This window comes from Acanthaster planci, linkage group LG01, assembly GCF_054643075.1.
Source record: "Acanthaster planci isolate LZ-2023a linkage group LG01, COTS_SCS, whole genome shotgun sequence".
NCBI classification, from domain to species: Eukaryota; Metazoa; Echinodermata; class Asteroidea; order Valvatida; family Acanthasteridae; genus Acanthaster; species Acanthaster planci.
This window is the reverse complement of record NC_141777.1, coordinates 5,950,209-5,973,780: the sequence shown is the minus strand read 5'-3', so window position 1 is coordinate 5,973,780 and position 23,572 is coordinate 5,950,209. Positions and strand designations below refer to the sequence as shown.

Genomic DNA, 23,572 nt, shown 5'->3' with positions numbered 1-23,572 from the left:
TTTAATACCTGTTCACATAGAAAATTCAGACAACAAACTAGCCACAAGTAATTTTGACAATTACCACCTTTAAAAACACTCGTCGATGGAATTTTTTTTCGGTAGAGGGGGCAAAATCTGACCGTTTCTACTCCATTATACCAATAAATTATATTATATACCAGGGGCGAATCCAGGATTGCCGGGAGGGGGGGGTAGCGTGATCCAAGGATTTTCCAGGGGGGGCGTGAGCTTCGAAGTGCAATTTCAGGCAGTATGACCCCCTTTTTTCTAAGTTCCTCCCTCTTTTCTTCTTTTTAACTTTTTGTTTTCTTTTGGTAAAGGGGGTGGAGGGGGTTCGCCCTATACAATCGGATAATCATCATCGAATGAAATTGTTAGGCCACTCACGCAGTTATTATCAAAATTAAATTTAACAAAACGAGAACAAGGTATTCTCCAATTTCTTCACCAATTTCGTCTACGGTCTCGTTCCCATTTTGTGTGTGTGTGTGTTCCAGACTCGGTTACCGAAGTTGTTGAAATTTTTTTTTTCAAGGAGGTCTTTCGTATCGGAGTATAATATGGGCCACTCAGAAAGGGATGGACGCTGTGTACGTGTACATGTACTTCTAGAGCTGTAAGGCATTACACCGGGGTAGAGCCGGTGCCGTGCAATTCTAGAAGCAGACGCTGTGCACCAAATGAATGACTGCCTAACATAGCGCCACCTACCGCCCAAAATTAATGAACTTCCAAGATGGCAGCTTCCATAGACAACGCATTTCGTCTTAAAGTGTCCCGATTATCGCTGAAGTCCACCATTTTCTGCCAGGTTCTTTCACTTTTATTCTTATGTTCATCAGTGGTGGTGCTGTTGACTGTGGACTGGCGATTAAATGTGATAGATAATGCCGTGTATTCGATAAGAACTTTCTCAATTGTTTATGGAATTGTTCAGTCGTTTTTGTACGGTGTTGTTTTACGGGAAAAAGATGCAGACCCAGTCACGTACAGGGTAAGTTGCCACACTTTTTCACAGATGGACGAATCTCTGAAAATAATCTTTTGGTGAAGTACAGTTAACATGATTTTCACATCTATCTGTTTCTTAATGAGGAAGGAAAGGAAACACATACCTAAAAGAACAAAAATAAAATAAGGTCACCATATTTTAAACACCCCCTCAGAAAAATCAATGGTAGGCCTAATGTTAAAAATTGAGACTTTTTTTTGCTGGGGGGGCAGGGTACATTGTTTAATACCAATCAACCTTATCTCCATTTTTGAAATAAATAATAGGCCTATTTTATTTGTAAAGATTGGGAATAACATTGACGAAAGGATAAGTGAAAGGTTTCAGAAAAGTTGAAAGTGGTTTTACCATTGCTCAAGAAATTGATTTAATCAAGCAGCACTGAACGCAAAAGCATTTTTGTTCTAAATGTTATTCCCCCCCCACAGTCTAGCAACAAGGCTACAGTATTCAGCAAGATACCTGGAGTCTTGAAGTACACTTTCCTCTTCAGTGTCAGCTGCATAGTTCTTCATGTCGTCATTGTTCTCTTTGGAGCTGCGGTCCAAGAGTAAGAAACCATCAGGAAATACCACAGAAACTTGTGAAAATCCCTTTGTCTCATTAACTGTCTGGTGATTTACTGTGGATTCCTGTCTGTCTTCTCACTGTTACAAAGTAAAACTAACTCCAAGGCAACCCCTTGAGTTTCATTATCCCACCATCTACAAAAAAAGGCCAACAAAATGAAATCTAAAAGTGCAAAATGAAAGAATGTGAAGATTTAATCACCTTCATTGTTTATTACATTTTTGTTAGGGTTGTCGAAGAGACTTTTATATTGGCTGTCCTACTGTCTACGTTGAGCACCCTGCCTTGTCTCTGTGTATTAGGCACCAACGGTGAGGTATGGAACCGCTTCACTGCACAGAGAAGGTCAGTAATTTACCGTGCCTTTCCTTTGCCAATCTAGCTTTCTTCATCACGTAAACATCATGAAGGTTCTGTACTGGGTCAGGTGGGGTTAGGAAGGAGTAGGGCAAAGATTACACCGAGTGACAGACACCATCCAGATCTAGAACATTTCATCACAACCTGGATGATCAACTGATTTGGTTTTACCTGGCCTAAATATTCACTTGTACTGCTAACAGTCAATAATCTCCTCACAGACCTCACCCAGGACTAGAGACTTGCATCCAGTATGGAGCTGTGGCTAGCCTGCTTGGTGCTTGGATGGGGGCTTTCACCATACCCCTAGACTGGGACAGACCATGGCAGGCAAGTGTGTCAAAAATAACTCATTGTAGAGCAAGCGGATAAACCTTTGGCTGTGAAGAAGTGAAGTCACTGTGTTACGACTCCATTAACCACTTGCTGCTGGGTTCCATTCAAATGGTCGTGTACAAAACAGGCATTTTTCATGATTTTCTGTTTTCAAAATTCTTTATAAATTCATTACTTCTTTTACTGGACATTTACACCCACACGAATGACTGTCTGGTGCTACTCTAATCCGACAGGCAATGTCTATTGACGAGATATATTTCAGCCAGGCCTGCTGCCTTGTGAAGAAAGCCCAGATTGTGCAGTGTTGCATAATTTCCTTTCGTTTTCAAACTAGAGCAGTTCGCTGCTGGGGCCAGATTAGCGTGCAGCAGTATTGTATCACTCAGCACTGCAGTGCTGGAGAGCTTTCGTCCATGGTTGTAATCCTTCGTATTAAATGCCACAAATAGTGGTATAGTGTCTCAAAAAAAGGACAGATTACCTCCGCTATTGACAACTGAAAAAATGTTCTTCAAGTCCCAGCAGCTCGGTCTTTTCTTTTGTTACAAGACCCGGCTCCTTTGTCTGAATTTGGGCTCCCCAGCTATGTGTAAAAACATGAGGTACCCGTACCGGGTCCCCAGGCGCAAAGTGGTTAACAATTTATTAAGATAAAAAAAATCAACCGCCTAACAAAAACTTTACTGTTAGATTTTCCATCAGTCAGTTTCTTTCCGTTTTTAACCAAACAATATTTTTGTTGGATCTCTCCTGTGACAGGTGTGGCCCGTGCCATGTGCCATTGGGGCATTGTTAGGCCACACAGCTGGCATGACGGTCGGACTGATTCATCTGGTGTCCCTGTCATCCAAGCAGTACATCAAGGGAAAGAGCAAAAACTTCCGAGATTGAGCTTGCTAGAAACTTAGCCTCTGCAAGCTAGACCTTCTTAAGATGAACTTATCCTTGGGGACAGTGAGATGACGACGCGCGCAACCGTGGTAGTGAGGATCATAAAGCAGCGTGCACAGTGACCCGCCAAAGTGCGATTTTTGTTACCCCCTGGCGTTGTAGATACAGTGAGGTCAACCTTAGGAAGCAACTGAAGAATCGGAAATGAGCATTCATTAACTGCCACCATGGACACTCTGCTCCAGAATGTACTCATGGGGAAAAAATCGAGGTCATGTTTCATGTCCCAGTTTTTGAGGTTTGAGATTTTGTAACTTTTCCTTTGTGAAGCCACTAGTGACTAAAACAATTTTTATGCAATTTCCAATCAAAAGAGACCAGCGAAAGTTAGAAAAAAATATGCTACTGCCAAAATACAGGGCAGGCACAGATAGGCCGAGGCAAAGTAAATGGTTTCCCCCAGAAGGAATATTTGGCCCTCCCCTCTCCCAAACAGGACAGGTTTTGTCCAGATATTGATTGAAAACACTCCGAGGTACAAGACATTTTTTCGTGTGCCAATGTTTTCTGGTAGTTAATCTTTCAATTTAAGCAAGACACAAACCGGGCTCCCCAGCAGGAAGTGGTTAACCATTTCAATAGCAATGTGTAGAGCCATTTTGTATAAATATTTGAGACAAGTATCTCAATGTGCAGCTGGAATCGAATGATGGATTGAAGACTTCAAAAGCGCCACTTCCTTTCAAATCATGGTTCTTAGAGATTTAAATAAACCCAAAGTTCAGGCAAAATGCATATCTTTCATATCAATTTTATTATGTCTCAAGTTATATCCACACACTGTTACTAGAAAAAAACAACTCCTGTTGATAAAGTATCTTATGTACAGAGTGGACATGCCACAGAAACACCAACATAAATCACACTGTTAAAGAAAGGCTGTGCAGAAGAAATAAATTACAGCAAATACAAGTTTAAACATTCAAGCAAAGCAATTCTTACCAAGGATATTTTTTGACCTGTATGTTGGTCACAAAACTCTACAAGCTATTGTCCTTTTAAAATAAAATAACTGCAGCAGTTTTGCTAGAGAAACACCTCCCGACATGTGAAAGTACCACCTGTCCAAATTGTTTGTGCAGTTCACTTTTCTTTTCTGAAGTGGGACTTAACAACAGATCTTTGCCAATATGCAAAGTTAGCCAAGCACAGATACAGCACCACATTTCCATCAGTGCGTGCTTAGAGCTCAAACTGTGTCACTAATGACCTTCAAAGAGTCTTGCAACGAGTGATTTTCAGATTTTTACTGAAGGAGAAATGGGGAGGGGATTTCCAGTATCTTAACAGCTGCAGATGACATTAAATAAAACTAAGAAAAACAAAACAAATCAACAAACTTTTCCAGAAATAAACTTTTCATAAACTACAAGCAGGAGATAATGGTCAACATATTACTCAAACAAATCACGCTGCAGTTCCATTGGCTCTGAAACAGCAGCAGGTTTGGATTTTAAAAATTCAGTGTTCAAAATTGTTTGTCCTTGGCTGCTTTCAAAAGAGAGGCCCCTGGTTATGCAAGGGTAACCCACACCCCATGGCACTCTTGCCAAGTGGAATTTCTGAAGCCTTCAAAGTCCATTACTGTGTTGGTGAGGGAATTGTTGGCTCTGTCCAAATCACTTGGTTGTGGCTGGAACTTACACGTGCACCTATAAGCAATGCATGAAGTCACTAGCTAGTGGCTTAAATATGTAAGTGTATGTAATCTTTTCCAGCCACAGCCTAGATTTTCAGCCCCTGCCGATGGCACATATCTTGTGCCTATAACTTAAGTGGGATAATCAAGCCAACACGAAGATACCACTTGTTCTGCATAACCTCAAAAAATTCCAACATTTGTACATAAGTAAATGACCTAAGTATGAAAGAGCAAAGGTTCATGTTACCGTGTCGAGATCCATCAGAATATTCCAGAAAGCAGGTGTATGAATTTTGGCAGCTGAGTGACGGGTACCCTATTCTTTAACCTGAAAGTATTGATTTATAAGTAGAACAGGTTTCAATATTGATGCACTGTCGAACCTTGTTAATAAGAGGTCCTTTGGACTTGGACAATTACCTTGTTATCACAGGAACCTTGTATTGTCAAGAATGAAATCCATGAAAAACGAAGGATTGTGACCTAAAAAAAGTCCTTGTCACAAGCAGAATCTTGTACAATGTATTAACAGTGCCCTTATTAACAAGGCTAAGCAAACATTTTGATAAACCTACCTGTCAAGGAATCCTGATCATGAAAATGAAATCAAAGTAAACCTTGCGCTACATTTCAGCAGTGGTGAATTTCAGAAGAAAATGCACTGTAAATGTGCAATATGTAGGCTGATTGTGTGCTGTACTCTGTTTGATGGTGTTCCATGGTTAGTTTTCAGTAACATTCAGAAACAATACAATAAAATGTTTGAGATCAGATAGCAACCTGCTTACACATGCACCATATCATTAGTAAAAGAAATGGCTTTGGGATATTCATCAGCTCTCATCACTGTCATCACAGAAAACTGGAAAAAAAAGTTGTTTCCTTATCCCTCAATGTAAGTAAGATAACATGCTATAACTAAATATAAATAAATACAACATTAGAACTTAAAACATAACAGTGAATTCAATAGCAGTACTATTTTACACTACAACACAGCTCACAGTGTGCATAAAGAAATTAAGATTTGCCTGACAAGAAAAAGGACAGGATTTGAATAAGAAAACTAAACTCCGTCTTGCATAACGGTCTGAAACCAACATAATGAACATTTGATACTAATAGTTCAGGATATTTCAAACTTAAACTTAGAAACATAAATTTTTTTGCACATTTTCTGATATTGTCAATTCTTTGGCATCACATCCTTCATATGTCTTAGTGTGTTCACACCGCAAAAACCCAATAAGGGAACTTGACAGAAATGCATGCATCGGTAAAAAAAAACAGCAAAAATGAACACTTACATGTATAAGTGCATTGGTCAGAATATTTTGCCTCATGGAATGGAACATTCCATATGTCTGATCATAAAAGTATTCTTTCCACTGCATGAACATGAAACATCATTTTAAGCAACACCTGAATAAATCTTGCTTTTTATTTCAGTCCAGCTTAAAATCACAATTTATCTTGTGTCCTCCAAATTGCCCTAATCATTTGACAGCATATTTAATTTGTTTCTTTATATTAGAGACATCAGCATCTCTTTCAAATCCAGAAATCTCTCCAGCTGTCAGGAAGGACCTGTGTTTTGTCTTACTGTCTGCCATATTGCATTTCAGTGTAAAAAGCAACATTAAAGATAACACTGATACGTTGAATTTCTCACAAATATTGAAGAAGGGGAAAGGCAAGATAAAACATACTTTCTGAAAAATAAAATAATCTAAAAGGAAGTTCATATTTCTGGGGCAAAATCTTTGTCTACTGAGTCCAAAGAAGTAAATCCTTCAGGAGTTCAACATTAAATACCCTAAATATTAATTTGTTTTCAATAACTAGGGGCACTGAAGTCAGAGCAGATGTAGACATTGTGTAAATAAACATTCACAAAAAAATGTTGATGGTGAGGATTTCATGAGGAAATTCAGGCCATGTAAGGACCAACAAATCACAAAATTTACAACCAACGTAATTACTGCCACAGTGATGAACGGCTGACACAACATCTCATGGAAGACCAATACCAGACCTTCAGTCTGAATTTCAAGTCACAAGCTATTCAAATGAACTGATAACAAAAACATTCCTTTGCCACTGTTACTTGTGACTGGTCTTGTGATAGTCATGACCACAACATGCTCAAGACGTTGGCGACGGTCAGTGTGGCTTATTTCACTGCCACATCTCATTTCACAACTGCCATAAATTGAACTTTGTACTTCCCTCAACAGTGTGCCCAAGTTATCTGCCAATAGAGTATTTGGTACTTGGACTTTTGAAGATTCCCATCATCAACCACTTTTTCTTTTTTTTTTCAAAGAAGAATGCAAGGAGAATTTCAGGTTGGGCACCATGGTAGACACTGGCACCACCATGGTGAAGAATGCTATAGGTAGTTGTTGTCAGGGTCCTTGTCTCTCTTGCGATGTCTCAATTCTTCTCCATCTCGCACCAAGGGTCCGCTGGCAATCTCCTCCCCGATGTCAGATCTCTCTTCACTATCAGCCTCTTCAACGTCATCCCTGAGCTCTTCATGGGCATGCTCTCCCACTGCTTCGGCGACCTCCTCCCCTGGGTCATCCTCAGCCTCGTCCTCCAGCATGCCAGGCTCTCCTTGAATCGAGGAGGCCTGGTCCGGGGGCTCTCTTATGCTCCCATTATCAGCTTGGTCTGACTTGATGAGGACCTCCCAACCTCCGTCGGATGACCCTTCCCCGTTGGGTGCTCTCAGCGTGTCCAGGATGGAGGAGGTTCTGTCTCCGTTGGACATACCGTCCACGCTACTGATGCCTGAGCTGTGTGACTCCTGATCCTCTTGAATCTTGAAGCCCCGCTGGCTGACCACGGTGACATTTTTTGGCCGGCCTCTAAGAGCTGACGGAACCAAAGAAATAAAATTGAAAACAGACGTTCTCAAATCTAAGTAAGTGATGAAAGACTTTGCTATTCTTTCTCTACACTGTTAAGATGATCAGCTGAATTTTAAAAGCCTGCTTTGAATAACAATGACTGTGATTCTTGTTGAAAATGAAAGTAAAGAAGTAAATGTGATGAAGACCGAGAAAAAACTTTTCCTAGTCTATGTCTAGTTTCACTTTGTTGATATCACTGTCAAATGACATCTTTTTTAATCCATAAAGAGATATAAACGTGGAATATCCTGGTTTATACCTTATCATGGGGTTGCATATTGTAAAATTACCCATCCCGGGCACGGTTATAACAAAGCACCCATGACACATTCATGAATCTCAGTTATCAGTGATGGGGTCACTGACGACTAAGCAATATCACAGCTTGGTACATGCACTTCAATATTTCCCCTATTTTTCATCTACACATAACCCCCACTCCTTCCTGCCCTACCCATCCACTCCCAAATACGCGCCTATTTTATTTGATATATTTTATAATATATGTAGACACAGTTTAGTTTATATGCATCTCTACGCATTTTGAGGAAAAGGTCACTATTTATCCTGCATTCCTTACAGACTAAGGCACAACGTGACAACACTCCTATCCCAATCTACTATCAATGTGGTCAGCTTTATCATAAAATGACCACACTCCTATCCCAATCTACTATCAGTATGGTCAGCTTTATCATAACATGACCACACTCCTATCCCAATCTACTATCAGTATGGTCAGCTTTATCATAACATGACCACACTCCTATCCCAACCTACTATCAGTGTGGTCAGCTTTATCATAACATGACCACACTCCTATCCCAATCTACTATCAGTATGGTCAGCTTTATCATAACATGACCACACTCCTATCCCAACCTACTATCAGTGTGGTCAGCTTTATCATAACATGACCACACTCCTATCCCAACCTACTATCAGTGTGGTCAGCTTTATCATAACATGACCACACTCCTATCCCAATCTACTATCAGTATGGTCAGCTTTATCATAACATGACCACACTCCTATCCCAATCTACTATCAGTGTGGTCAGCTTTATGAAGACCTGTCTTTTCCTGTCTTCTGCATTAACCCTCCTATGGTTTTACAGCACAAATGTGCACGAGTGTCCACAGTCACTGGTGAGCATGTAGTTTCTATATGGAACTCAAACATGCACAGGTTCAGTGTGTACACAGTAGGTTGTCAGCACAAAATGACCCAGGGTCTTTTGTGCAGTCCTCTTCACTGCATTTGGTTTACTGCACAATTATGCACATGAAACAGTGAAGCACAGTTCTTGGGCAGCACAAAAGTGCAATCTGATATTCCTGTGAGGGACAGTTAGTGCAGTGCACAACACAACACAGCTGTGCTTCTTTGAGGTGTTTACCAAATGACCCAAAGAGTGACTTCAGCATAGGAGGGTTAATCCTCAAAGTCCACAAAAGGCTTGTATACAGGGACCACACCCACACCACGCTCACAATACAAAATCTACCTACTCGTTGTGAGACCACACCCTCTTGATCATCTTCTCGTATTTAGCAAAGTCAACTGAACTTACGTAGTCTATATCCCTCTCAGACTGTGGAGTCTCTGTGTCTACTGTGACTGACCACACCCCCTTCTCCATCCGCCCTTAATCTGCCTACCTGTGCGTTCGGAGGCCATGCTCTTCATAATCATCTTTCTGCGTTGCTCATAGCCCACCGTGTACACGTCCTCCATCCGCACCATGGTTTCTTCTTCCTGTTGGGAGAATGCACCAGCACACTGTTGCCAAGAGAACACGGTGATAAGAGACAAGAAGAGGAAAAAGACGGAAATGAAGACAAGGGCAGTGCTGATTGGCCACTGGTACATCAGATACCTGAAACGCATAAGTGTTATACAAAATAAAGTGAATGTAACGGTGGGGCCTTTTACCGATTACGGTATTATTTTTTTAAATCGAATATTGAAAAAAAAAAAAAAAAAAATCAGGGAAAAAGCAAATTCAAAACTACAAACAAAATGGAAAAATTCAATTAGTTACGAATTTGCATTCTAAATTACAGATAAACATAAAGACACCTGAAAGGATTTATGCAACAGTTAAAGGCCAAGAATTACTTTTTGTAATATTATGTATACTTAGTGCATCACACATACATGTCTATTACACACACAATGTATCATTTCCATTTCCTTATGGTTAGTCACCGTAAAGGATTGCTTTTGTCTTGCTTGCTTAAATTCCAAATGGCATTCAGAGATTATGATTTCAGTAAAGAAATGCTGCCCTGTGGAAAAATGTACCGAGAACATCTTTATTTTGAAAAAAACAAAAACAATAGAGATCTCAGTTTTTCAATGAAATCAACCCAAATATTCCACCCCACAAAAGTGATGTGTAGATTGACAATGTATTCAAGGCAAAGTAAATCTGAAACAATTTTGACTGGACCATAGACCTGTACACAACATGGTGCCCTAAAAACACCCCAGACTTACCTGAGTCCCGAGAAGTGAGCTTGGATCTTTAGCACGGATGAGTAGATCTCAAGCTGTCGGGCTTGGAGTTCAATGTGTGCTCCAACAATTGGTTTATACTGGCAAATAAAAATGGAAGAACAGACTTTGTAAATTCAATGGATTTTGTTTGTGTTTTTGTAGTTTGTTCCTTTTTTTAAAAATGAATTTCTTGCAAGAAAATAAATCATATTCAACAAACCCAAATGAGCTGCACAGAGCTGTGTATTAAAAACATATATGCAGTTAATAACGAGGAGGTTCAGTCATAATCTAAGGGTCGGGATCTTTATGTCTTTATAATTGGCACTTATTCTGCATGTCTATCAGAGCCTTGCTACTCACTGGATTATCCACAAAATTCTCCAATAAGCTGACTGTGAGTGTCTGCTTTTCTTCACTGTATCCCGACAAAAGCATGGGGATGAAGAACAACGTTTGTAATGTTTTCAAGAGATTGGACTGGTAGTGCATCATGGCCTGTAATAGGGGAACCAAAAAAAATGGTTACATGAAAGCTTTGATTTCAATAAAAAGAAATGCCTTCTGATTTCTGAGCTTAGAAAATTGATGTGGTGACACTTTTTGGAAGGATGGGTTGGGTGATTTTTTACTGAAAGTGTTTCTCCCACAAGCATTTATTTGTCTTTCAGAAAAACAGATCCACAGATGGAAATTTCAAGCCCTCTAAATTTGAGATTTGCTAGTATTTTCAGGTCACTCCTGTCCCTAAGTGCTTCTACTTCAAAGCAGCTTTTTACTCTTTTAATATTTTCATTTCTTCAACGACAACAGATGTTATCACAAGTATGGAAACAAAACAACTAAGATCTTCTTTTTCTACCCTCAAAGAAAATGAAATGTCCACGTGCCTTCAAGTAACCTTTGGGACTTAAGAAAGTTAAGTACTCACTGGACGTGATGATGATGCTGTAGTTTCCCCACCAGCTGCATACAGATCCAGTCTCACCATAAACACACCTGTTAAACATGTAACAAATTCCAATAGGCCAGTCACGTTTCTACTTGTTTCACTGTCATATTCTTCAAATCATAATCTGAAGTGATAGAAACCACTTCCCGGTAAATGTCGATGGTAACATGAAGCACTGCCATCAAATTGGGCCATATTTTTAACATTTGTTGAAAAGCTCTTGAGAAACTCCAATTTACCTTGATTTTCATTGACTGGTGACTGAGGCATGTCCAGCTCTAACAGAATTCGATACTTCTGGCCACGCATCAGAAGCTTGGAAGGAGAAACAGTCTCCCGGTTAGTCTCATCCAACATTCCCGACAAGCAATGTTAATCTTTACTACTTTGATGTTTCAAAAGTGCAGGCTCCAAATAAAACACGTCGTAGGTCATTTGAGCAAGTCAGTAAATATGCAAGAGTATGGCCCTATAAGTGTGGCAGTATGCACTCACAGGCATTGCACTAAACATATTCAAATTGGTGTCACATCATGTGCTTTTTTCTCTGAACACCCTGCCCTTTTGAAACACCACACTAGCTCACAGAAACAGAATGTTCCACATACCCTCAAGAGTTAGAGTAAGAACCAAACAAATATCAACCTCATTTAATATGAAATATCGACAAAGATATTGAAAACAATAACAGGTTGTTGAAAGAACAAACTGGAGGCTGAAAATAGAAAAGCTGGAAAGGTGAAAGTGAAATGACTGTTTCAGAATGTGGAGGTATCAATTAAAGAATTATAGTGATTACCCTTGACCATTGCTAGTCTGGTGGAATATGTTTGGTCTTATACAGCTTTTCAACTGCCACATACCGGTACATGCAGCAGTATATACATGTAAAGAACGATTATTTACGAGTGCAAATCCAGCATACGTCATGAGGTGACAGATGGAATGGATGTGAAACGTACGTGTACATGTATGTTGTTTTGTATACAATGATTGAAAAAAAAAAGCCTTAATTGCCTAGGTTTAAAGTCCCCATGTGAATGAATTTCCACATCGCTCGCGAGTTCAGAAATTTCCTGCGGAACTTGTTTTGGAGTGGGGCTGCCACTCGTGTTGGCATAAATGATTTAAATGGAACGTGATCAACAACACATCAAGGCATTGCATAATTAGGAGATATATACATGCACATGTACCGGTATGTTGTCCTCCAGGTCAACTTTAGGGGTACAATTTTTGTTTAAACACAGACATGTTATTTGCAATGTGTTTTGTGATTACATCAGAGGATGTTTTGACAAATCTTGACATGCCAAATTATCTTAGGATTAAGAAATACATGTCTATGTACATGTACATGTTAATAAACTCACCCAACACATACATGTACATCTACATGTACTTGTACACTGCAAAGCCAATAAAATTGATAAGAACAAGGCTATACACAGTGCACACAAATTTGACATGATGTTACCAAGGATTTCTTTTTTTTTTTTAGGAACTGAGATATTTTCATAACTACTTGAATTTTTTTTTGTAAATACAGAGGTGGGTTAAAGATAATTTACGATTAACAGTTTCCATATACGTACATGTAACAACATGCATAGTCAAAACAGTGAAACTGGCAAACTAGCAGGCAGAAATGGTACAAGTACTGGTAGTTGGTACGATGAAGTCAAACTGAAAAGGACTGTCTGCATGTAGACGTTTTCACTAGTTGGCCAAATTTAATTGAAAATTGAGATTAACATTCTATTTTGGGAACCTGATTGTAGAAATGAAAGCAATGAAATAAAAATCACAAATAAAAACCAGTTTTCACTGATGAATAATTTAAATTTGTAATTAAGGTTTTAAGCCACATTAAAAAAAAGATGAAGAAAGTGAGACTTGGAATGCCAAATAGTCTGGCTCCATACCATTTCACATATGTAGAGTGAATAAAATGGGTTCGGGGAACATAATCAAAACAGGTTTCCCAATTAATGGGGTCTATCGAGACAATACCAAATAAATTAAAGCAATGTACATAAATTCATGTCAAAGGTTAGTTGAAGCGCCGACTTACATGTCCCATTTCCGGATTCTTTAGCAATGTTGAATTCACACTCGGGAAAGGACAATGCCGCGGACCAAACTCCTTGCAGGCACTGTGGAGAAACAGGACATAGATGTGATGACAAGCCTATCCTTCAGCAGTGAAGCCATTATCCAAACTATTTTGTTTCTAAAACTGTCCAATGGTTTGAATCCGAAGATTGATGTACCATAGACAGAGGTCTGATGTGTACGCTAGGGTAAAAAGGTTCGGCCAAGCAAATGTAGCAAACCGATGTAGATGCATAAACCCCTTCCTAACCGTTTTGTTTGGTCAGCATTTAGAGGCTGTGTCTCGGTTTCATTTCCACATACTTGTTGGGACAACAAGAAACTCTGATGTTGGGTAAAAGGCAGAGTTGAATGAGTCACTAATTTTCATGACTTGAGTTGAGTCATTGCAACCTAGCGACCTGAGCCGTTAGGCAAAAAATCAAGTCAAAAAGTCAAGTTGAAGTTAATAACACATGACATGAACATTATACACCGGCACTGCACATATACTTTTTGGCAGAGAAATTTGCTTTTATTTTTGGGGCTCGAGTCTGGTTAACCTTTACTCGAGTCTGATCTCCTGAAGAGGTACTTGAGTCAAGTCCTTTGTTCAGAGTGACTCGAATTGAGTCGAATCATTTACCTGTCGAGGCTAAGTCGAGTTGCATTGCCAAAAATTGTGACACGAGTTGGGCTCAAGTTTTGTAACTGACTTGAGTCATTACATCTCTGCTTAACCCCTTAACGACGGGAATTTCTTTCCGAAAGCCGACTCCAAGAATTCCAGCCTCGCTTGGCCACGAAGGCCACCTGTAAAGCCGCAAATTCTCAGTTTGTGGCCTTGCGTGCTCTGCACGCTTTGAATTACACAGTGAAAAGGCTAATTGTTCGGTGGCATGCGGCTCTACTCACCCTTCCACATTCCTGTTGCCTCTTTTCAAAGTGGGGACTAATGTGAAGCTGGTGATTATGATGCAAATTCATATACATACATAAGGGCCATGGTCTGCCTTCTTTCACCGAATTTGCTCGAGCATGGGCCAAGAATAATAACTGAAAAATGGGCTGAGGATCTCAATTTTAACTGCGGCTATAGCTGCGTCCCGGCGTGAAGGGGTTAACCCTAACCTTCCCTAACCACACAGAATTGAACATCAGTAAAGTGTGTGGATTTGTGGCACTGGGTACTGTACCCCTAAACTGCTTGTGCTCTAACATGGGTTCTGGCATACCCAAAATAAACAGAGTCCAACAGTTTTTGTGCACAGTTTACCATACGGTGAATGGGGATGGTTCCTTGTAAATCACTCTGGGGAGTTAGGCTTAAGGGATCTCAGAACATGCTTGTAGACCTTTGGAATTTACAAAGGAAATTGGTGGGAAACAGAGCCGCATTTTCACAGCGCATTTCTTCAGAAATTACAAAACCGTGAAAACTACGGCACTGTGAAAATGAATCTCCGTATAGTCCTTGTATTCAACCATAACTGTAAAGTGCTACAGGTACCAGTAACAAAAAAATTACAAAAATAAAGAAGAAGTCGTTATGCCTTGGGTAACAACTTCTGCCAAGATTATGTATTATATCCATAGAAAAGCATCAAGTTTTAAGTGTGGGAACAATCCAGTTAACAATTTCCATTGTAAGGCATCACAGAACGATATGCCAGGTAAAGTTTTTGCTCATCAGAATTTCACTGATTGGCATTCTTTTGGCGATAAAATCCAACTAGGTTTAGGAGTTTGCTATGTCTTTTTCACTTAAACAAAGTTGCTGACTGGGACGTTTGACTTTATGACCACGGTCTCAACAGTGCTTCCACGCTCGGACAAATGCAACAAAATGTGAGGGTACCTGAGATGTTTGCCATCAAGCCTTAATACAGGGAAGCCTTCAGGCTTTGTACAGGCTATGCCCCAACTACACATGGCACAAAACACAATGAAGGGGGGGCCAATTAGAAAGATACTGTCACATTAGCAGTATTTCCCCGATGATTTGACATTTTTGCCAATGTCAAGCTCTCTACAACCTGTTCTGCATATGTATCAATGTGAACGCCATTGCTAAATTGGGACCAGAGAGTGATTTCTCTTCTGCAATAAAATCAATGTTCATTACTTCACTTTAACGTTAAACCTGACAACTGAATTTTGTTCCATCCCTTTTTGACTGCAAAAAGGAACAACTTCGTAAAGACATAAAGTGTTATACATATTTCAAACTACAGCTTGTGCAGTGTAAAATACATGTGGGTAATTCCACAAATTAGGATTCCATTTTGTTGGTGTCCCTGTCACATCAGACGTAAGATTTTGTAAGTTCAGAATACATTTTCTAATTTCCAAGAGCGATGAATTAATGCAAATTATATGACAAACAGTAGTAGTTTGAAATAAATTCCGGTGATATTTCCATGTCAAAAAACAAAGGTCAGATGTAACATGTGTAACAGGGACACGAAAATGTCACACCTTTGGACCCCTAATTTCTGGAATTACAGATGTACACATGTACATGTGCAACATGTCTTGAGGTGTTGAAACACAAACATTTATAATTGTTGGGGAACCATTGCTAAAGTGACTGGCCCCCTGTACTGTGCTTTGTGTCCCACACATGTAGTAATGATCTCAAATATAGTGGGGAGGTTACAACTATTGGCAAAGCAGTGCAGTTACATATTATATAATATACACAGTCAATGCATTTCAATAAAGAATTTCTCAGCCGGCATCAATTTTTTTTTTTTTTGCTACCCACACCCAGCAGAATTCATCAAAATATGTGAATCTGTTGTTACATCCACAACACAAAGATCAGATTCTGCAAGCATACAATGTCAAAAAGTTGGTAAATCAAGCCAAAATAAAATGTTACTTCACTTACATAAACTCAAGATTTATGAACGGACACATTGAGAGCTTGAGGAAATTTCACTTACTGTGAAATCTGAGGTAAAAAATACAGCTCAAGCATGCCAACAGAGGCACCACAAGGGCTGCATCACGTTAAGATACACAAACAACATGAGTCTGTACCATGTCCTGTCAGGTGATACTGTGTCCACATAGGACTTCATGTAGACCTAAAATATTAACGTCAAGTTTGAGCAGCCTGTTCTTGACACAGGTTTCTGCACTTGGATGGCGGTAACATGACCCAAGAACACTCATCTCAGAACAGGATCACATTACCTCCTTGTCAAGGTTTTGGAATTTTGATTTTTGAGGAGGCGCAAAAAATATAGCAAGATGACCAACAGAGCTGGAGGCAATGAAAAGCATTGTAAAATTGATATTGATAATTTTCCATAATAAACAAATTTTTCTCTTTGAACAGAAGCTAATGCTGCCCAGAAACCCAAACATTAAACCCTTGATATGATATACGGACAGGGAATTCCATGGGCGCTGCTAGTCCGAGTAACTTGAACCCTACAAATTGCCTTTTTTATCATTTGGACATACCATTGCCTGACAATGTCCAAATGTTACAAAGGTGATTTGTAGGGTCCCAGTTACTCGACTAGGATGCTGCTGTGTTGTTAACCCAGAACTGTGGGGTTCAACTTCTGCCATGCTTCCCCATGTTCCCTGCGCTCCCTTGGGTGGAGCATGACAGACGTTGAACCCCACAGTTCTGGGGGTAACCATGTTGCACGTCACCAACTACCCATGAGAACCGATACTGCATTCCCAGCTTTCAAGCGGTCAATCCACAAATTGATATCTAGGAAGGTTGAAACGGTTCTCAAAAATTACAAAGACTCACCAAAAATACCTCGATCACCACCTTCTGGCATCCGTAAATGCCAACGTCAAATGGTTGGGGCTTAAACTTTTTGCTGCCTGTTCCTTTCAAATGCACGTATCGCGATTTAGAATACGCAAGAACTCTACAGGAGAAACATGGTCCTCTCAGAAACATGCATGAGTGGCCTACACGTGGTCTGGGCACAAGACTAATTGATCGTGATGGTTGGGATTGCTTCCAATGACCGTTTCCTTGTCAATACGTTTGTGTCCCGACTACATTTGGGTCTCTCCTGCGATTTCGTTAAAGGACCATATTCGCCCATAGAGGAGACAGTCTTGGTAGCACTCCCAACTGTATAGGCCTAAGCAGGAATCTTTTTTCTTTTCTCATTGGAGGCTTTGGAGGATTTTTTTAACGGCAATAAGTCTGAAATCTGCACTCAAGTTGGCGTGCTTGCACAGTTGCAGTGCCGTAACCTAACGATAGAAAATGGGAGATGCATTACAGCTGCGGTAACATCAGCCACGGCGTAAATTATTCCATGGTGTCACAGCAAATTTCTCCTTACCATGCACTACACACTTCCAACATGTCCAAGGTTTACTTTTAAACTAAAATAATGAAATGTTCGAACCTGAACTGCAAATAGACGGGGTTTATATGTGACACTGTTGGCATGTAGGCATAGTAGAAACTGCCGTACAGGAAGATCGCCAGCCATAGCTGCAGCGTAGCAATCAGCAAGACGGCAATAACTCGAAATGCGGTGCTTTTCAGCCAGGTCATCCAGCGGTCTGTTCCGCCCTGAACCCTCTGTATCAGTTGGCTTGCCTTCCTCCGTAACATCGAGGACATGCTGTTGCCAATTCTGGCTCCTTTAACTTGAAGTTCACCTCAAGAGCTGCATCAATGACAACTTAACACGTACGCGCACCCAACCTCACCTGATGTATTCAGGTTACAAGCGCAGCAAAGATGATACACTATGTTATGTATGGTGGGCGAAATGCACAAAACTCCATCGACTGCCACAAAATCTTAACCAAGCGTCCAGAGCAGAGCAGTGCGCCACCAAGCGTTCGTCTTGTTTCCAAGTGGGCATGGGCGGGCCCGGAAGAGCCGGCCGTCCGCTCCGCGGTGGATGGAGGCCACTGGGGGTCATCCGTTCCGAGCAGAAGGGGGGGGGGAGAGAAGGTATCATGTGTTGAGGAGTCACATCACTGACTAGACTGCACAACCCTTGTCTGAATGCCAAGTCACTCGAAAGTCGTAACAAAAGATTTATCATCGTCATTTTAAAAATTTTTCTCTCACCATTTCAATTTCTTTGGCGTCTATTAAATTTTGACTGTATGTACCTTCTCTCCTATAAATTAACTTTGTGGAGTTCTAGTACACAACATTTCTGTGTAATAATCCACATATTTATGTTCACCTAACCAATAGGAATTATAATTAGTGGTTTATTTAATTTACAATTCCACATGTGGAAAATATTGTTTCTGTTTATTAATTCAGCCCACTGTTTCTTCATTTTGGTAATTGTTAATTTCCCAATGCTGTGTAGTCCTAGAATATATCTTTCAAAAACAAATGATGAAAGGTAAATCACAGAAGCTTAATTACTAAATCTGCAGCATTACTGATTTGAGTATAGATCTATGCAACACAATACTTGCATTTATTGCCAGCACCCAGACCCTACGCAGTTTTAAGTAGTGGGCATTGATTCTTTCTGTGGGTACCGTCATTGTTCAAAACCTTCCAGTCTATAATCCCTGTCACTTTCAATTCACTTCACATGGATCACTGCATACCTTTGCACTTCACACCATGTGTATAGGGGTACATTGCATCTTGTAGGCTTGTGAATATGGCCATATACAAGTGAAAACAGTCGGAACAATGCTGACATTTAAATGTTCCCATAATTTTCTACAGAGCAGGTTAACCAAAATGCTGAATTTCAGAGTAAATATCTTTAAAAAGCTGAAATCAACTGAAAGGCTGATTTCTAACATCCTCAATCCTTATCGGGATGTCTCAGCGGCTAAATGGTTATATTTATAATGCCTTTGAAGAAAAAAATAAAAATGCAATATATACAGGAACTGGCAGATGGGGGGGCAAACAAAGGGGCAAAAATTGGATTTCTTTGTGAAACATAATGAAAGGGGGGCAATTTCATTTCCCTTCCTTCCAAAAGCATGTCAGAATACCCAAATTCAGCCTCTCAATTCCCAGAAAGGCCACACTGATGGAGCAATTATTTGTCAGATTTTGAGTCACTGTCTTCAGACACCTCCTTGATGTTTGTGTTATATTTCTCTACAGCCTCATTCCAGTTTTGCCCATCAAAGTCGATCACGGTGATGTCGGTAGTCTCTAGTGTACCCTTGTCCAGACAGTTGATCAAAACACCTGCATAAAACAATGCATGCATCAATAGGCAAAAGCCCTGGCTTACTTTTATTTTACATATTAACCCAAAGTAGAGCTGTGTCTCATTAATGACTTATGCTGGTAAATTTGCTGGCAAACTAGAAGTTTCTTCCCTCTTTTGGGTGCAAAATATGATGGCAGCTTTAATCAAATAAGCCTCTTCCAGTGAAGATGTGTCTGATGATTTAGTGTTGTCGAGGATTGGTGGATTGTTAAGCAAAAAGGAATTACAAATTATTTATCCCAATGCATGGCATGACAACATTACACAGACGTTCCATTCCACAGGTCAATCAAAGTTTTGTTCATTCATTTGCACAGTCACTCTACAGGTGGAGAATTTTCTGCACTTGAGAATTTTATTCAATTTTAAACATTTTTTTCAGGATTTTATTCAGATGATGCAGAATTTTTACAGGATTTATTCAAGCGTTGCACAGAATAAATAGACACTGTTGAATATATATAAAATATAATATCCCTCCAGTGCATGGATAATTTCATTCAGTGATAGGTGAAATGTTTGCCTGATAGAATGGAACACTCCCTCTGTCACCTCATGACTTTATTCTTTCCAATGCACTTCATTGAACACTTATTATTTGTATCACAGAGAATGTGCATTTGAACTGCAGTACAGCGGAGTGATACTGGAGAAATGGGGGGAAATTTCTAGGCAGAAATCGTCTCGAAATAGGATCAATTTAGATTACAGGTTGGCACATCAAGAGATATGAAGCTACCTTTCTGAAGTTATTTAGTTCTTATTTAGTTATGGAAATTGAACCCTTGGAAATTAATTTAAAGGGGTAAACTTCTACCTTTGTCATTTGGACGCAACCTCGGTGTGTAGAAGCTCTCAACCCCACAGGTTTTACAGAAGAAGTGTTGTGCTTGTTTAGTGTTGTATGTGTAGCAAGTTAGGTTGTCCTCTCCCTGGTTGAGATAAAAATGGATTACGATTTCATTTTCCCAGCTTCTTTCAAACTCACTCTATACTTGAGAATGAAAATTCTGTTATTTGCTCGTTTTCTTTTTATGACTTGGTAAATTTGTAAAACATTGCCATTTTCTGAACAGTAAGGAATAAATGTTTCTAAAATTGAATATTAAAATAAAATAAAGTATAAATAGTGAAAAAGATTTCTGTTCAAAATGTCAATTTTTGGTCTGAACTAATCATGCTAAAATGTTTTGGACAAACAACACAGGGTAAGAGGACTAAAGGAGTGGTGTTACAACCCCCCCCCAAAAAAAAATTCTTCATCTGGTATATTAAATTTAGCCTCTCTTGTTGATCCAGGGAGCATTCTTTTTTCACTCGGCTTTGCCTTGCTCCATGGACCACCCTGGCACCTTGGAAGGCTAGCTATACTACACCACTCGATGCAGTCAATATTTTTACAATATGTGGCGCAAGCACGATACTGTCACATCTTTGTGCTTTTGCATAAAGACAAGTACATTAGCTAAATTGTGAAGTGGATCATGTAAACTTGACAGGGCAATAAAAACTATTTTAATAACAGGATGTCATATATCTTAAGTTGGCAAAAAATGTTAACAGGGTAACTGTTTGAGCTATTTTTAATGTGATTCTTCATATATAAATATGACAGATTGGTAAACAGTGACTATAAATTGCTAACACCTTAAAATAATTGGAAATTCCTGCTTACAAAAGTGAAACATCTGGCTGGGTTGATAAAATAGAGACCAAATGCCCCCACAAAAATTGAAACGATTTCTCTGTTTAATCTTATTCAGGGACTGGTCTCAATCTTTTTCACACCATGAATTTACATCCCGTTCATTTCTTCAGGTTGATTAGCAAGATCTCGCATGCTATGATAGATTTGACTTTATTTACTTTATCCTGAAAAAAAATATGACCTACCTGCAAAAGTTTGAAGTTAGAGCTAGGAACTGTAAATGGTCTGATCCCCTTCATTACACAAATACTGCAACTAGAGAAGGCAACGGAGAAAATATAACATCCCAATTTATAGTTATGGAGAGGTTCGTATAGGCAAAATAGCACCAGATGAATTCTGAGGGAAACAAAAGGAATTGGGACTGCCCACTTTTTTAATAAGTGTCCTTTTAAAAAAGCACAAATGAGGAACTAGTTGTTGGAATGAGTTCGGTATGTGGAAAAAACTTGATGCCCCTGTGCACAAACATATGAGACTTCAAGTTGTCTGGAAGTGTTTTCTAGGTAAACATTGCGGAATTTTCTTAGCTGAGTTTCACTTTTTAAGACATTTTATCACTTTCTGGTGGCCGTTTTAAAATCTTTTAATAGTGTATTTTTTTTTCTAATTCAAACAAACAGGACCTCCATTGCATCTAGCACAGACCCTTTCAACAAAAATGGTCGTCTAGCCCTTGTTACTGCTAGGCAACTTTTGGAACAGATCAGAGCAGGATATTGTCTTCCATTCAAATAATGTCTGCACTGTTGTCAAAGGAACTAATAAAGTACCCCACACAACGGTGAAATCTTCTGCACCTCTATCTTTGAGCCGTGCACGTGTACATTCTCTATGTACTGGTATGCATCACATCTCAAGCAGGGCTCAATTTACCCGGTGCACACATGTTCCAGTGCAGGTAGATTTTTGCTTGTGCATGCAGCTTTTTTAATGAGCATGCACGACATGCATGTAACTTTTTAACCACCAAAATATTCATTTCCTGCATATATTTACCAATAAGTGAGAATAAGAATAAAGTTTGTTGAATTCTTGACCAGATAGTGTTCGAACGTGTTATTTCTTTCCTCGCAGCAGATTCATAATACACGTACACACCTAACCTTATCTTTGGCTTATAATCCTTAAATTGATATACAGCCTAATATGCAGTGCTAGTATTTGCAAAATTATGGTGCAAGTAGGTTTTTCCTGATGCATGTGCATGTAGCAGGTTTTTTGGTCTACATGCACCAGTGCATGCCACTTTCTTGTTGTAAATTGAGCCCTGATCTCAAGGTCCCTTTTTACTTTTAAGACATTTTCAAAAACAACCCCAAAACTTTATGCATTACTGTAAACAACAAAATGAAATATGGATTTATACTTGCTTGCAGCTCGAGTAACTAGAGCCGAGTAAATATTACAAAGACAGGGCCTTACTAAACCTGTTGCTTACTTGCAATTGAAAACCGTCAGTTTCTTCGGAGCCTGGACCTCAAACCTGACTTCACCACAGTGACATCCTCCAAGATGTTTCACAAGATCTCCATCCATTCTTGCATGTCGGGCAAAAACCAGATCTTTGTTGATGAATCAATCAACTGACAGTGAGTAGGGCCTATGGATGGGTACCGGGTGCCCGTGTGAATTTCCCAAAATGCTATGAATATGGGGCTTCAGTTTTACTGTGGCTACCCCTCAATCCAACATGCACGTTTTTAAAACTAGATCCCCTTTTAGTTTTACCAACCCCATCTGAAATCCTCCCATCCCAACAACCCTGAACTTAAGCAAAATCCCCCCCAAAAAAACAACGCCGAAGAAGGCAACCTCAAGCGCACCCCTAACTGCCCCAAAACAATCTCCCCAGCCTGAAAACAAACTCAAAGTGAACCGAGTTGAATTTGCAAATTATACTTGCGCTGGGATGGATTAACAGACGTTACAGCAACGAACTCGACCACCCTGGTTTACTCTACGTTGTTTTCAGTCACATCAGCACAGGTGAACAACTCGGATAGACTGCAGGTCCCTGTGTACATGTCCTAGACATAAGAACACCCTGTCTCGTCTGGTGCAGTTGAACTTTAGACTACCAGGGTTCCTATCGCAGCAGTATGACGTGCACAATGTTGCAGTATTGACAAATTGTGTTTTTCGTATGAAAAAAAAATTAAAAAACGACAAAAACTTAACAAAACTAAACAAAAAACACCTGCGCGGGATGCAGCTGTTGCTTTCAATTTTGTTAACTCATTACCTTCCGTACCAGTTCTTCAAATAAAGTGGGTCGGGGGGGTGCACATTTACATTTGTACCAACAAAAG

The 23,572-nt window shown here is 39.7% G+C and overlaps 3 protein-coding genes across 6 annotated transcripts; 1 reads left to right on the top strand and 2 right to left on the bottom strand.

The window, feature by feature from the left end:
* The first annotated feature begins 288 nt into the window (after nt 1-288).
* On the top strand, nt 289-3,966 carry LOC110981930 (GPI ethanolamine phosphate transferase, stabilizing subunit-like). Its single transcript, XM_087145882.1, has 5 exons — nt 289-997; nt 1,444-1,565; nt 1,814-1,930; nt 2,167-2,275; nt 3,044-3,966. Exons 1-5 carry the CDS (start codon nt 740-742, stop codon nt 3,173-3,175), a joined length of 738 nt encoding a protein of 245 aa, XP_087002008.1. The 5' UTR covers nt 289-739; the 3' UTR covers nt 3,176-3,966.
* Nucleotides 3,967-3,970: 4 nt separating this feature from the next.
* On the bottom strand, nt 3,971-18,135 carry LOC110981929 (seipin-like). The gene is made up of 8 exons (XM_022239975.2): nt 17,741-18,135; nt 13,324-13,405; nt 11,489-11,564; nt 11,229-11,296; nt 10,661-10,795; nt 10,298-10,395; nt 9,457-9,674; nt 3,971-7,757 (listed from the first exon to the last, which is right to left on the bottom strand). Exons 1-8 carry the CDS (start codon nt 17,959-17,961, stop codon nt 7,270-7,272), a joined length of 1,386 nt encoding a protein of 461 aa, XP_022095667.2. The 5' UTR covers nt 17,962-18,135; the 3' UTR covers nt 3,971-7,269.
* Nucleotides 18,136-18,549: 414 nt separating this feature from the next.
* On the bottom strand, nt 18,550-23,332 carry LOC110981944 (centromere protein V-like). Of its 4 annotated transcripts, none has more exons than XM_022240004.2 (5): nt 23,163-23,332; nt 22,702-22,863; nt 21,446-21,515; nt 20,370-20,484; nt 18,550-19,527 (listed from the first exon to the last, which is right to left on the bottom strand). In XM_022240004.2, the coding sequence occupies exons 2-5, from the start codon at nt 22,797-22,799 to the stop codon at nt 19,373-19,375; spliced, it is 438 nt and encodes a 145-aa protein (XP_022095696.2). In that variant the 5' UTR covers nt 22,800-22,863; nt 23,163-23,332; the 3' UTR covers nt 18,550-19,372. The 4 variants fall into 4 exon arrangements, with proteins under 4 accessions (XP_022095696.2, XP_087002014.1, XP_087002024.1 ...); XM_087145888.1 differs by having other exon boundaries at nt 22,702-22,825; XM_087145898.1 differs by having other exon boundaries at nt 22,702-22,800.
* Nucleotides 23,333-23,572: the final 240 nt, after the last annotated feature.